The sequence below is a fragment of the Gracilinanus agilis genome, chromosome 1 (assembly GCF_016433145.1).
Source record: "Gracilinanus agilis isolate LMUSP501 chromosome 1, AgileGrace, whole genome shotgun sequence".
NCBI lineage: Eukaryota > Metazoa > Chordata > Mammalia > Didelphimorphia > Didelphidae > Gracilinanus > Gracilinanus agilis.
The window spans coordinates 587,127,563-587,142,710 of record NC_058130.1 but is presented as its reverse complement, the minus strand read 5'-3'; the positions used below and the strand labels follow the sequence as shown (position 1 = coordinate 587,142,710).

Here is a 15,148-nt window from a genome sequence, read left to right as displayed (position 1 = left end):
AATGACAATTATAAACAGTTATAATCCTACAATTAGTGGCTGCCCCTAGAGTCTGAGGGTATAGGAGCAGGGAAGAATCTTTACAGCTAGTCCAATATGAATCATCTAAATTAAATAATCTAAACTTTGCAGATGGATATTTCATCCCATTCAATCATATCCTGATTATACTTGCCAGTGGTGTTTTAAAAGACATACATACACAGAGGCAGAAAAAAAAAAGCCAGATGATCCCATGGGAAGCCTAAAGGGTAACCAGTACTATAGTGTTTTAAATTTAAATCAGGTTCAGTGGTTTTTCTGAAAAAGAACTAGAAAAAAAACTTTTCATAAGTTAATGATACAGGGTGTTTGTTTACATTAACATTTCAGATTGTATTAGGAAATACAGTGAATGGTGAATTAAATGTTACAAAGCAAAACTAGAAGAAAAAAATTACATAGACATTTGTTAAGCTAAATGCCTTTTTGTGAATGTCTGATTTATGTGTATCTACTCATATATGTATGAATATATAAGCCACCTGACTTAAATATTAATGTAAACTTATATGAAACTGCAATATCTAGTTTGAATATCTGTTTACTTATGCATACATATTTACATTTCTCTTATTTGCTACCTTTATAGTTCTGCATTAATTGAAAAATATTGCTGGAAGAGAAGTTAGATACGTTTATATTACTACATATTATGGAAACGGTAGCTTGATCCATTTACATTAGTGTGATATAGCAAAAAGAATATTGGATTTAATAAAACCTAGGTTTAAGGACAGTTATGATTTCACCTAGATAAGAGTGGATAAGTCACTTAACCATCTGCCTCAGATAATGAGGAAAACTCTTTGGAAACTGTAAAACAATGTCTAAAATGACCTGTGAGCTACACTTTCTTAAGCCAAAATATTTACAGATGACTGGCTAAATGCAGAGTCATAGAATCACTGAATCTTATACGTAGGATTCCCCTCTGTAGCATCCCAGCCTCAGCCTGAATACAGTAGGGAGCTTAATATGAGGCCAATTCTATTTTTTAGCAGCACCAATTGTTCAAATTCTTCTCTATATTAAACCAAAAGCTGCCTCCCAGTAAATGCCTCCCCCTTAAAGGTCTTATTTCTATCCCTTGGAGCAATGTAGCATATGTTTAATCCCTCTTCCATTCAATAATCCTTAAAATATTTGAAGACAAATATCATACTCTTCTGGCCTAAGAATCATAAATAATGAAGGAGAGCCATAAAGAGGGCATTAATTTTCTTTCTGAAACAGAGCCCAACCAAAAATGTCACTCCTGAAGGGTAATTTTAGCTAATTTGTAACAAGAGATATCTAAACACTGTCTTTAAATTCCTTCCTGGTGATATATCTTCTCATATGAACAAACACATATATTTTAAATTGTAATTTAAATTTAAGTAATTTCCAAATTAATCCTTTTCAAATGTTTTCCAATAATGCAAATTCTTTTTGATCATTGTTGTTAAGTTGAATTTTCTCTATAATTTAAACTCCCTTTCCCCCATCACGTTCCTGATTGCACAGGCTTGCCAAGTTAAATACTAGAGACTTTCAAACACATTTTGATTGAAGCACTTAAGTTTCCTGCAAACTATACCAAATCAAGGATCCCATTATGAAGGTTGAATGCCTCAGTGGTTTTCACTTGATTAGAGTAAGTGTTGGATTGGCTCTGCTTTCAAGAATATTTCAATTGGTAAATGTACAGGGGGAAAAAAAGCCAGCACAACAACCCTTAACCCCTAAACCTCATTCATCCCACCCTGGCTGAAGTAAAAATTACTTGAGTCCTCTGAAATTGTCTGAGCCTTCTGGAAGGAAATCACTGCACTAGAAAATCCTGCTCTTGAATGACAGGGAGATGATAAAACAATAGACAAGTTCAAAACACTCCATTTAGTCCCAGGATAGAGATTTTGCTACTAGAGAAACCCTTCACATATTTCAAGTCTCAAAGAAAATGAAAATGAATTAATGTTCTTACATGCTCCATTCCTTCAGAGGGCATTGTTTTATTTCTTCTTTAAAAACCAACAAAACTATTTAAAATGTATAATGCTAGTTTAGCCAGAAAATCTAAATTGGTTTAATATACATTTCCTCACTTATCACATTGCTCCTATCCATAACACTCCTGTCCACAACACTCATATTCAATTTTATTTGAAAGAAATGAAATGAAAATTAGTTTTAAAAAAGTCTTTCCATCATCAGGCTACGGGCAACAATTATTTAGAACCCTCTGGCATGCAAAGTATTATGATAGACCCAATATAAATGCTATTAAGTTCTGAATCATATCCAATAGAACCGCATTCATAAGGGTAATTGACAGAAAATATTTCTAGGGGCTCTGAGATAGCAGCCAAGGTCAGAACTGAAACTGGGTCCTGGCCACTGAAACCTCAGAAAACAGTTGGCAAATGATGATAATGTAGGAGTACCCCTAACAAAGGCTACTCCATGCATAAGTTGAGGAGCCCTCTAGGTGCAGCACTACAAGAGACATTATCTGCAGGCTCTGCCTAAAGACATCTGAGTTTAACAAAGGCCGTACATGCAAGAAGATTTTTGTGATCTTTAAGATTTTCCTAAAAAAAAAATAAATTTATCACACCTGTGATGCCAGGCAATAAATTTATATAGAGATCATTAACAAGGATGGAAAAAGAAACCAAACCACATAAAATGTGATACAACAGAGTGTGGTAGAAAAAAAACACTGAACTGAGAAAGCCTGAAGACCTGGATGCTAGTCTCAGCTTTGCCTCAGTTTCTTTATCTGTAAAAAAAGGGAATTAGAAAAGATGAATGATAAAATGTCTTTTTATTACTGAAATTTGATGATTCTATGAACTAGGGTACCCCAAGTCTTGGTTCAGTTTTAAGCTCTTAAAGACATTTATTATATGTATGTGTATATGAATTCATATATCTGTATCTATAGATACACATATACACATACATATAGGCTGTTCCCTAAGTCTTAATGTATATATAAACAGTGCTTTCCAAAATGTGATACATCAGAGAAATACATTCAGGGAAGAGAATTTATTAATACATCTCTGAAAGAGGAGCCAGGTGGCCAGATAGGGACTGTTATATGTAGCCACAGAGGCAGACTGAGGAAACTAAAAGTTGCATCCATTACTAAGGAATTCATCTCAAAAGACAAGAAAACAAATTTTCAATTATTTCCTCCCCAAACATCACAAAGTCCTTGGGAGTGCCTGTGATATTGACAATAAGAGTTGTCAGGAGGAAATCATCGCTGGCTACAAAAATAAACTCTTAGCCCTTATTTTAAATGTCATAATTGTCAGTTCATGCAAAAATTCTTAACTGCCTGTATAAACATATTATGCAAAACAGTATTGTTATGTAGGTCATCCACACAGCTCCACCCTATTACTTGAAAAATATATGCAGAAGGACAACATGTAATTAGAAGGTCTGTATTCTCCCCATCCAGGAATCAAATTTCCACCAGCATCCAAAACAGAAAACCTAACGCAAAGCTATTTTTAAAGAAAATACCTGGTGCTTTTTCCACGAAAATTACTTTGGAGTCTTGCAGAAAGTTATGACCAGACAATATCATTTTTTTCCCACCGACCACTGGATAGCTGTCTGTGCTTTGTTTCTCCACTAAAGGTAATTCTTGGGCAGATCTCTGGGCTAGAATGGAAAATAACCACATAGGGAACGTAATTTTTTAAAATAATAAAAACAGTTTATTAGGTCTCTCAACACTTCTTCACATTTTATAACAAAGCTTGATATAATATTCCTGAAAATACTAAGACTCAGTAGCATAAGAGAAATTTGAAATCAGCATGATTTTCTAGCAAGTTGTTTCTGTATAGGATGGTATAACCATCCTCATTTGGTAGGGAATGGAAGGCAAAGATAAATCAGTGACAGAATCATACTTGGAGAAGTCTCAGCCTTCAATATTAACATTTCTGACAGATTCTTTGTCCTTTTCTCATCCAATCTTGTAAATGAGTTGTTTGGGTGAACTTTAATTAGAATCTACGTGTGTGTGTGTGTGTGTGTGTGTGTGTGTGTGTGTGTGAGAATATTTTTAACCCTTACCTTCTGTCTTAGTATAAACATTAAAACATAAGAGAAGAGAGGGCCAAAGGAGGCATCTGTGTGGTACAATGGATAAAGCACTGAGCCTAGAGTCAGAAAGACCATAGTTCAAATCCAGTCTTAGACACTCACTAGCTGTAACTCTGAACAAGCTGTTCAGTTGCTAGTTACCTCAGTTCCCTCGACTGTAAAATGGAGATAATAATAGCACCTACCTCATAGGATGGTTTTGAGGATCAAATGAGATAATATTAGAAAGCACTCATCACACTACCTGGCACTTGGTAAGTGTTAGATATTTATTTCTTTCCTTCTTCCTCTACTGCCCTCCCCCTAGTATTGATATCTACTTGCAAATCTACTCTTAAGCTCCAGAGAGTTCTGCTGCTAATAATCAATAACTCTGTCCTAAGCACTTATTATGTGTTCAGTTTAGTACCTGGTGCTGGAGATAGAGTTTACATTCTGGTTAAGGAGAAAAGACCAACAAACAGGAAACCGCAACAATTCAAGATAGTACTCAATTAAGTGCTAAATGATGTGTTTTGTTAGCTGGGAAGCAGGACAAGGTCTTAAGAAATCCAATTAAGGTTCTTGAGTCATATAGCCCCAGTTTCCTCACCTGTAAAATAAGCTGAAGAAGGAAGCAAAACCACTCCAATTATCTTTGCCTAGAAAGACCCAAATGGAGTCAAAAAGAGTCAGATCTAACTGAAACGATTAAACAATAAGAAGCCACGTGCAAAAGGCAGTATTTGGGGAAGACACATCCAAGAGTCTTATAAAGGATGGATTAGAGGAGAGAAACTGGAATCTGAGAGGTATGATGTAATGAGCACCTGGATCTAGGAGGTGTCAATGGGAATGGAATGGAATAAATGAAGAATGAATGGCAAAGCATTTGCTAAGCCCTTACCATGTGCAAAGCCCTGTGCTAAGTACTGAGGATACAAATAGAAAATCTGGAAAGCCCTTTCTCTCAAGGAGTTCAAATTCTAATGGAAGAAAGAACACATCTAGGTTTCAGTTGGAGAAGAAGGGATAGATACACACTGAAAAGACAGATGTTCACTGAAGGAAAATTCAATAGGATTTGGTGAGTGATTTGATATGAGCGGTGAAAGGAAGAGATAAGTCAAAAATAACTAAAGTTTGGAGCCTATTTCTAGGGAAATGGTAGTGTCACCAAGGGAGACACTGGATGAACTCAGAAAGGGAAAAAGAAAGTGGCTTGGTTTATCCCAATACTATAGCTAGACAGACAGATAGATAGACTGATCACATATATGATGAATTCATCTTTGGACATGTTAAAGTTGGGATGATGGTTAGAATCACATAGATATAAAATGCATCACTAGAGGTCCAAGCCTGGGTCCTGGAAAAGAGGCTAGCTTTGGAGATAAATATTTAAGAATCATAAGCACAGAGGTAACAGCTGAAACCAGGAGACTAGTTGAGCTCTGAGAGAGAGAAGTATAAATAGGGAAGAGGAGCAGAGGGCTAACAACTGAAACTTGGCACTTTTCCACGATTAGGAAGCAAGAGGAAGAAAAATCAAAGGGAATAAAGGAAGAGTTAGGAGCTTTGCTCTGTTTATTTGTTCCAAAAATGTAGTACTGCCATGAGCAGCAGGGATCCAAGGGTCTCCTAAAAAGTCGATCAGTTTGGCCAGACATTTTTTTAGCTTCTCTCTAACCTGCTGGGGACCTGATAACTATTTCCCCTCTTCTCTCCTCTTCAATCACCAGGAGGAGGGAGTTTACTCAGGACAACATACCTATTTCTCAGTTCAGAGTCTTCACTAATTTGCTAAAGATCATGCATGAAGTACAGCTAGGTGGCTTAGTGGATAGAGAGCCAGGTGTGGAGATAAGAAAGAAGTCTCTGGTCTCAGACACTTCCTAACTGTATGATCCTGGGCAAGTCAACCCTCATTGCCTAACCCTTATCACTCTTCTCCCTTGGAATTAATACTCATTATTGATTCTAAGATAGAAGGTAAAAGTTTAAAAAAAGTAAAGGTTATGCATAAAATGAGCTATAAGAAGCTATAAGAAGTAGAAGCCAGGATCTTATTTCCTAATAGACCCTTGTTTAGAAATTAGATGGGGGAAGGGGGAAAAGGAGGACAATTTGATAGGAACCATAAAACTAAATGAAGTAGTGTGCTCAGACTATTTAATAGGTTTACTCAGACTGAGACTGAGACGTGATGCAACTTGCCTCAGGCCACACAACTAAGTGGCAGAGACAGGAATGTGTGACCTTGGGCAAGGTATGTCCACTTTCTGAGCTTCAGTTTCCTACTCCATTAAGTGAGGGACTTGGACAAAGGGATTCAGTCTCAAAGTTCCTCGTTTTAAAACAAAACAAACAAACCAAAAAACCAAAAAGGAATCATCAAGGAACTAATTCAATGAATAGGGCTACAAATTATATTTATTCCATGTGAGAAATTTCAAAACGCCCAATCCCATTTTCTACAAATTTTCTGAAACTACAAAGAACTCTTAGATGATAGATTTAAAATAGTTCACAGTTCAAGATCAAAACTATTTTCTTTTCTTTTCCTCATGTTGATTGCAGGTTGTATTAAATCATAGGATATTGAATACTCTGATGCATTATTAAGATTATTCCAACAAATGGTCTACAGATAATGGTGAACAATGATGATAGCTAATGCTTACATTTATAGACTAAAAACAAAATATTTCATTTATCCTCACAACAACTTCATGAAGCATATTTTATAAATGAGGAAGGTGAGGCAGATAAAGGTTGAGTGGCTTGCCCAGAGTTAACACAGCTAGTAAATGTTTGAATCTGGATTTGAACGTGGCTGTTCCTGATTCCAGTCTAGCACTCTATCTACTGTCCCATTTATATAAAATATAAAATTTAGAGCAAACATCAATTCTCTCCTGCCATAACTAAATGTTTCTTTGTACCAGTCAATATTAAAGTGATTATATTATTATTTTGACCCAAAAATGGCCAATATTTTTTAGTGACTGAATCATCCAATAACTATTTTTGAAGACAAGAACCAAGTTAATAATGATAATATCAGGTAACATTTATAAAGTACTTACTCTGTGTCAGGCATTTTGCTAAGCATTTACAATTATTATTTCATTTGATCCACACAACTCTGGGAGATGGTGCTATTATTATCCCCATTTTAGAGAGGACAAAAATGAGGTACAGAAAAGCTTAAGTGACTTATTGGGGTCACACAACTAGGAAATATATGGGACTAGATTTGCATTCAAATCTTTCTAACTTCAGATTGGTGCTCTGTCCATTGTACAGATGGAAAGAATGATATTAAACCTAAAAAGCAAAATCACTATCATGAACTATTCAAATGATTCCATATATCTGTTTTTGTTTGCTCGTCTATTCAGCACTGAAAAAATGATCTCTAAAGTCTCTTCCTTCTAAATTCTATATCGTCCTGTAAAGAAAAGGGATAAAAGTGAACAATGACTTACAACACTCAATGGGATTTGATGCTACTTGGAGAGAGAGAGTTCTGCCATTAGATTGTGGAATATGAACTCGGAAAACCAGTCTCACTCGAGTATTCTTTCTTCCAATGTCAGTTTCTCCTTTCCGCAGTTCAATGTCTGAGTTTCTGAGTTTTAGGATTCCAGCACAATCAATACTGCTCAAAACAAAACAAAAGTTCATTTAATTTTTTTCAGTTTTTGACATGATAGGGTTGAAAACTTCTAAACTTTAATCCTTCAAAAATGTCCTCTGAATAGCATTAGTATATTGCCACAAAATCTATGGTATTATTGAAATATGAGTATGCACAAATCCCAACACTCTTGATAGTTGCCTATTTTTTGTGTTCTATGTCAAAGGAAAAAAAGGTATGTTTGGAGGTAAAGACATTTCAGAGCAGTCACTGAGGGCATCATTGAGATTGTATGTACACATGCCAAGTCAAGCAGATAAATTAAGCACTTTTGTAGATAATTCAGTCCCCCAAAATAATCTTGGCTCAATTATCTACATCTCTCAGGCAAAATAATTTCAGACACATAAATAGTCTAAACATTTGTTAAGCACCTACTATGTGTCAGGCACTGTGGATCATAAAAATAACCATAAATAAAACTTCTTTGATTCTCCCCATCATTTGGTAAATGAGTAAATGGAGCTAAATTGTTAACTAGCTATGGAAGGAAAAAAAAGAATGGAAAGTACAGCTAGCAATGTCACATAGAAAAAAAAAGAATTAGAATCATTCTTCACTATTTCATGATACACATGCTCAACAGTGATTCTTGCATGAGCTAATGTGGCACTATACAATCTCTCATTTTCCTGGGTTTACAGCTTCTATCGTTACTATTCAAATAAGCTTCAGTACAGATTCCAAAATAATCCACAGTATTTTTTTCTTTCCCATAGTATTTATCAAAAATAATGATAAAAAAGTCTGACAGTTTTGCTATTTTAACAGCTAGTGCTTAGCTAAGACTCTAGAAAATGAAATTTTATAATGAGTTCCTCTTATGTTTTAAGAACATAAATGGAAACTACAATTCAGCTGGGCTTGAGTTGGCTTGAGGAGCTCTGAATGTTCTAATTCAGCAAGACCTCCTGAAAATCTTAAAGTACTTTGAGGCATTGTGGTAAATGAACTGGTTTTTATAAGTACCACAGTTATACTCATTTAAAACATATGAAAGGCATCACAATCCATTTGATTTCACCTCAGATCTTAGGTTCCTGATAAGAAACTAAGTAAAAAATTTATAAGATGCTTGAAATTTCCCCCAAATTGAGAGAAACTTTGTATGTATTTCCCAAATATTGATTTTTATAGTTTTAAATATCCCGCAAAGATTACAGACACAATTTTATTGTGATTCTGATAAACAGAGGTACGGTCAATGTCCTTAATATGATTAGGCCCCATTTAGACAATGCATGGTTTATTAGAACCATTTTTACCACCTAATAGAGTGTAGTCTGACTCTATAAGGAGAGTGCCTAGCACTAAAATCATTTTTCTACACCTTAAGATAACATAATAATGTCTTTTAAAATAATGACAATAATGGTTTTTAATAAAATTTATATTCAGGCGACTCCTTGACTTGTTCTGCTTCACAAATCAAGAGCAAATAGGTGTCATGATAAGTAGCTGTTAAATGGAAGGACGGGGGGGAGATACTTACAGCACTCTAACTGAGATATTTGTTTTAAGTGCCAATAAGCACACCGGCTAAAACGCTAGAATGAAGCAAATCAGTTGTCATAAATATCTATGAGGTTCATTTAGGCAATAAGTTAAAATATACTCTGGGCCACTGGAATTTGGTAAATTTGTTAAGAGTCTGCATGATTTGTAAGATTTAGCGAGAAAGTCAGAAAAAGGCGACACACAAACACACAACCCTGGTGAAATCACCAAGTGGTCCAAATCCACAAGGCTTACATTGCTCGCATGTTATTTTCTGGCAGAAGTGGAATTTCCAGGACTTTGGTGTTGGAGAGGATTGCTTCGTGGCTGGTAGTGGAGACAGTTTTCCCTGTTATCCGGTGGACCTGGTAGAAAGCATGGGGTCTCAGCAGGCGGTCGTCTGCCGTCCCGATGAACAGCTGTAGCGTGAGTGGCTCACTTTCTAAGTAACCATGTAGCTGGCAAAAGAACAGAAAACTCCCACTAAGCACCATGCACATAAACTGCTAGGAATCAATTAAATTTTTATAAGCAAGAAACTCTAATTCTAGTAGAAAACTAGTGACAGGTGCTAAGTGTTAAGTCCCCTCCCACCTCCCACCTCTTTTTTCTCAGTAATGTAATAGTGGTACAATAAAAAAAAAAAAGTGCATTTAGAAAATGTCTCATTATTCTAAAAGACCTGGGGCACTTAGCTAGATTTAGGCTTTGAACAGTCCTAGTGTCTGCTTTAAGCACACACACACATACACACACACACACACACACAAGCACATGTAGGTATATGTATGACCACATACCTCAAAAAGACCCATGCTACCATTTCAAAATGGCATTTTTCTAGTAGGAAAAATTAAGAATAAAGTGGATTTGCCTTCACACACACAACACAATAGGATTCAAATCACCCTATTTTATGACACGGGGCTGACTTCATCTTCTCAGATGCCTGCATGTTTCCCAAGGTCATCCTTTTCATCATGAGCATCATCAGTAGGCTCCACGAGCAGTCAGACTCCTGAATTCTTTCATTTTAGGCAAGTATATGCTGGTAGGTATGATGTAGGACTTAGCTGCATGCATTAACTGATTTTGTCCTGTGCAAATTAGCACGTTATGCCAGCGCTCCATTGTTTGCGCCAATATGCTTCCTCTAAATCAATATCAGTAGCATTCGTGCTACTGAGAAATGTGTTTTCCTATTAAATTAATTGAAACTAAACACGGTACAAAATCATTCATGAAGTCAGTTTGAAAAACAAAGTCCAAACCAGCAAAACAGCCCAGATCAGATCAAGGCTGGCACTTCTTTTGCCCAGCCTGATGGATCTTTCCCCTCTCAAGCAAAGTGCTTGAGAAATGCAGCTTTGGCCACAGGGATGTTCCTAGCATACAAGAACAATCAATTCGGTCTTCAGTTTGAGTGGGGGGAAAGTTCCACTAATTGGTTAAGTCTGCTTAAGCGTCTGGCCACCAGTTGGCAGACACAACACATGGAAAACTATATACTGACATTCCTCAAGAAAATGCCAGTTCAAACTAAGCCTGTTTTTCCCCCAGAAAGAAATAGGGTAAATTAGGCACAACAGTTTCATATCTCTCTAACGAGATTTCATTAAAAGATGCTGAAAAATTCTGGTATTTTGACAAGGCTATTTCGTTGTCAAAATCTATTCTTTTTTCTCTGAAGATACACCATCTAGGGAATGAAGACAGCACACACATGACGGTCTGTTTTCGAGCTATCACTAGAACTCACATACCTAAAACCATTTTAAAGCCATTCTGGTCTGATGAAATCTGCCATAACCACGAACTACTTTGTCTTAACTCGTTCCACATCCTAAATTTGACTCCCCCTTAAAGAACACTTTAAACAGTTTTTATGCTATCATTTTTTGAATATTTTCTTCCCCTAACAATAGCATTTTCAGTTGGGAATATAAACTCAATTTTCAGAAGAGATGCACCAGAAGTAGAAGTAACTGCAATGCTTAGGGGTACATAGAAAGTACTTAAATAAATGTTTGATGACTGACTGATAAGTGTTTTCTTTCTCAAAGGGCACTATGCAATCACTCAGATGTATTACTTTGGCCTACTCATTTTTCTAAACCAACTTTTCTCAAGAGCATCTAATGAAGACTTGTTGAACAAACTGTGACTGATATTAATCACTGTACTCTCACATAGTTTAAAGACCTAGACAAGTGCCACAATATGGCCTCAGTGTCAGCAAAAACAAAAACAAAAAAAATCTTCCTTTAAGGAGCCACCCTTTGGAGATCCAGATTGTAAAAGATAATAAAGGGGCAGCTAGTTGTCTCAGTGGATTGAGAGCCAGACCTCGAAACTGTACTCTGAGGTTCAAATTTGTCCTCAGATACTTCCTAGCTATATGACTCTGGGCAAGTCAATTAACCCCAATTATCCAGCCAAGACAGAAAATAAGGGTTTAAAAAAAAGATAATAAAGAGGAGGCAAAAACATAAGAAAAAATGACTGGCAGTGACAAAAAAGGTAAATTCATCAAATGGCAAATATTTATCCAGTACTTAAAGCAGCAATACTTTTCTTAATTTGTCTGTGTGAAAATGAATACACGCAGCTAATTATATTACAAAGAAACAAACCACAAAAAGCATGCATTTACAAAATTTAATTAAGGAATTAGGAAAGGACTCACTACAGTGATAACAGTTAAATTCTTTCAGTTAGATCTTACTCCAGATCCCAAGTAACAAACACTTTGTCAAGTCAGTTCGTAAGTAAATAAACATTTATTAAGTACCTCCTATGTGTCAAGCACTATGATAAACACTGCTAAGTCAGGGGTGTAATAGAGTCAGCTCTTAGGGGTTCACCTGATCATTAAATTTTCAGTGCAAGTATTTACACTTGTGAAATTGGCAAATGCTATAAATCAGGGATTGATTTATTGTTTTGCTGATTGTTTAGATTTACAAGTGACATAAAAGTGTTAATAATGCAAATTAAACTTAAAGGTATGTTGTGGATACATTTTTTTTTCCGGATAGTTGGTTGTTAAACAATTGTCAGAACAATCCTGTGGACCAGCTGACAAAAAGGCTATGGGGCTGTACAATGGTTTGGTCTCTTTGAAGGGTATGGAGTTCCTTTGGCCAGTAGTTTAATGATACAGAGAGAGAGAGATCTGGAACTAATGTCACTCAGTGAATCACATTCCAACTAGCACTTGTGAGCACAAAAGAGGAATGGAATAGACTGGGCGTGGGGAAGGAACTGGGGTACCAAAGAAATTGGGAACAAGTATTTCTAGGATCACTGAAACAGAACAAATGTTTAATGGTTAAACAGGAAGCTTCTCCTCCAAAGTCCCTCTGAGGACTCTTGGATCATAAAACTTAGATGGGGCACAAGTAACTTGGACTCCCTACTTGTTAATAGCTGGACACATCCCCTGCCCTCTAGCAAATATACCTCTACCTGGCTGCCTGAAATTCCTACAATTTGAAATTCACTGTGGCTGACAAGGTCCTTTTTTAAAACTACCCTTGGAGAATTCAGAAATATTCATTAATCAGATTGCTTTCTTTCTAGGAGAATTCCAATTTGGGTGGCTGTACTGGGAAACCGGAGATATAACTTAGGGATATGAGAGGGTGAACTTATTTGAGGAAGAAACTGATGACTTTGATGTGTAAAATATTACGGGAAGTGGGAATGTCAAGTTTTCAACTGGTCATATTAGACAATTTCAGGTAAGAGAACATGACTGAAGATGTATAATTGAAATGATTATAAATTCCAAGAGAGTTAATGACCTTAATAAGAGAGCAAGGGAGAAAGTGAGAGCAAATGTGAAAGTCAGACAAGACTTGAGAATTGGCAAGAAGTGTCTTTTATACATATTTTAATATTTTAGGAAAGTATGTATAGTTTCTGACATTCTGATATACTTGAAAGTATTTTATTTTTTATTTTTAATGTCAATATATTTGAAAAACAGCTTTCAAATCAGTATGATGAGCTGTAAGGTCTAATTCTGCAAATTAGCTGCTGTTGGATTTTGATGAGAGGATATTGGTTTGGGTTTTTTTTTTAGTTCCTAGGCTGGCCCCTCACATGTTCTTCCATACAGAAATCTGTGGCCTATAAGCATTTGGTTTGATGCAAGCAGAGTGGCTCATTATGAGAGCAGCTGAAAATATCATGATTTTCATTAACTCTTCTGAACCCCCAGTACATGGCACCCAGCCAACATTAATACTGTTACAAGATAAAAGGAACCCTAAGTCTGAGTGCTCACTTCAAACAGGTACCATAGTCTGTATCCTTTAGTTCAATTATCAACTCCAAAGACCACAAGCAGCAGGGAAAAAATTGTGTTCTATATTGAATCAGAGGCCAATATTAGTTTAGACACTCTAATTTGCTGCTCCAATAAACATAAGGGGACTATGTTTCCAAGACTTTGGGTGGGATGTATAAACAAAGGATATGCTTTCTGATGGACCTTCCATGTTAAAACTGAGAGCATGTTGCTTTTCATTTATGGTAATGAGTCCATGCTTCTTATTTGGGCAATATTTTAAAGAAAGAACAAATGGTTGGATGAAGGCAGTGTCTACATTGGACTGAAAAACTGTCAGTGATCCATAAAATCTGAAATGTGTAGTTAGGATAATTTGGAAAACAATCAATCTTCTATGTCACACACTTCACTAGGTTAGATTTGGGCCACTAGCCCTCACCATCTTTCTCTAATATTTCTTCTAACATATTATTAAATTCTTCAGATATCTTCTATCTCTCTATCTACCTATCTATCTGTCTGTCTGATGTTTGTCTGTCTGCCTGCGTATCTATCTATGACTGTCTATCTATCAATCATCTATCCATATATCTATCTATGTATCCATCCATCTATCTTTCTTTCTAGAGTAATCAAATACAAAATGCTCTGTCATTCAAAGCCCTTCATAATGTAGCTCCCTCCTACCTTTCCAGCCCTGTTACACCTTACTTCCTGCCACTTACTCCTCAATCCGGTGACACTAGCTTCCTTGCTGGGCATTTTCTCTAATTGTCCCTCTGACATAAAACTCTCTCCCTCAATTCTTTCTACCAGCTTCCCTGGCTTCCTTTAAGGCTCAACTAATAAGCCATCTATTGCAGCAAATCTTTCCCAACTCCTCTTAATTCTAGTGTCTGCCCTCCTTTAATTATTTATCCTGTTTATAGCTTACTTTGCGTATATTTGATCACATATTGTCTCCCCCATTAGACTGAGAGCTCCTTGAAGGCAGGCACTGCTTTTTGCTTCTTTTTGTAACCCCAATCCTTAGCACAGTGTTTAGCCTGACACATAAGAAATGCTCAATGTTTATTGATATATTAATATATAATATTGCTTTTTATATGTAATAATTTCTACAGTTAGTTACAAGGCTAGTAATTTATAAAGCTAATAAAACTCCACACTTAGCAATATTTATCTGCATTGCATGCAGATATTTGACTGTTAATACTAGAGATAAAAAATAGGTATACAGTAATAAGCCTCATTGACCAGAAGGAGCAAACTTCTATCATTTAGAATGTGGGTCAAGCCATCTCAGCAATAAACTATGACATGGTCAGTCGACAATGATTTGAGAGATGGTATTTTCCCTCTCATTAAATTACAATGTCTGAACATCTTCAGAACCCAAAGAGAACCACACAAAAATCACAGATAGCTGCCTCATCTCCATGAGAGTGATTTGTATACAATGTCATCTGAGTACCAGAGCCCCCTCCCTGCCGTCCATCAAGTTCTGAATCTGAAAG

The 15,148-nt window shown here is 36.2% G+C and overlaps 1 protein-coding gene across 1 annotated transcript in view; it reads right to left on the bottom strand.

Annotated features, from left to right (window-relative positions):
* NFATC1 (nuclear factor of activated T cells 1) overlaps positions 1-15,148 on the bottom strand; it is a 149,891-nt gene that overhangs the window by 34,912 nt on the left and 99,831 nt on the right. Inside the window, exons 4-6 of the mRNA XM_044667241.1 lie at positions 9,590-9,792; positions 7,626-7,798; positions 3,565-3,705 (exon numbers count right to left, since the gene is read on the bottom strand). Of these exons, the coding sequence (XP_044523176.1) occupies positions 3,565-3,705; positions 7,626-7,798; positions 9,590-9,792 (517 nt within the window). The remainder of the gene's footprint in view (positions 1-3,564; positions 3,706-7,625; positions 7,799-9,589; positions 9,793-15,148) is intronic.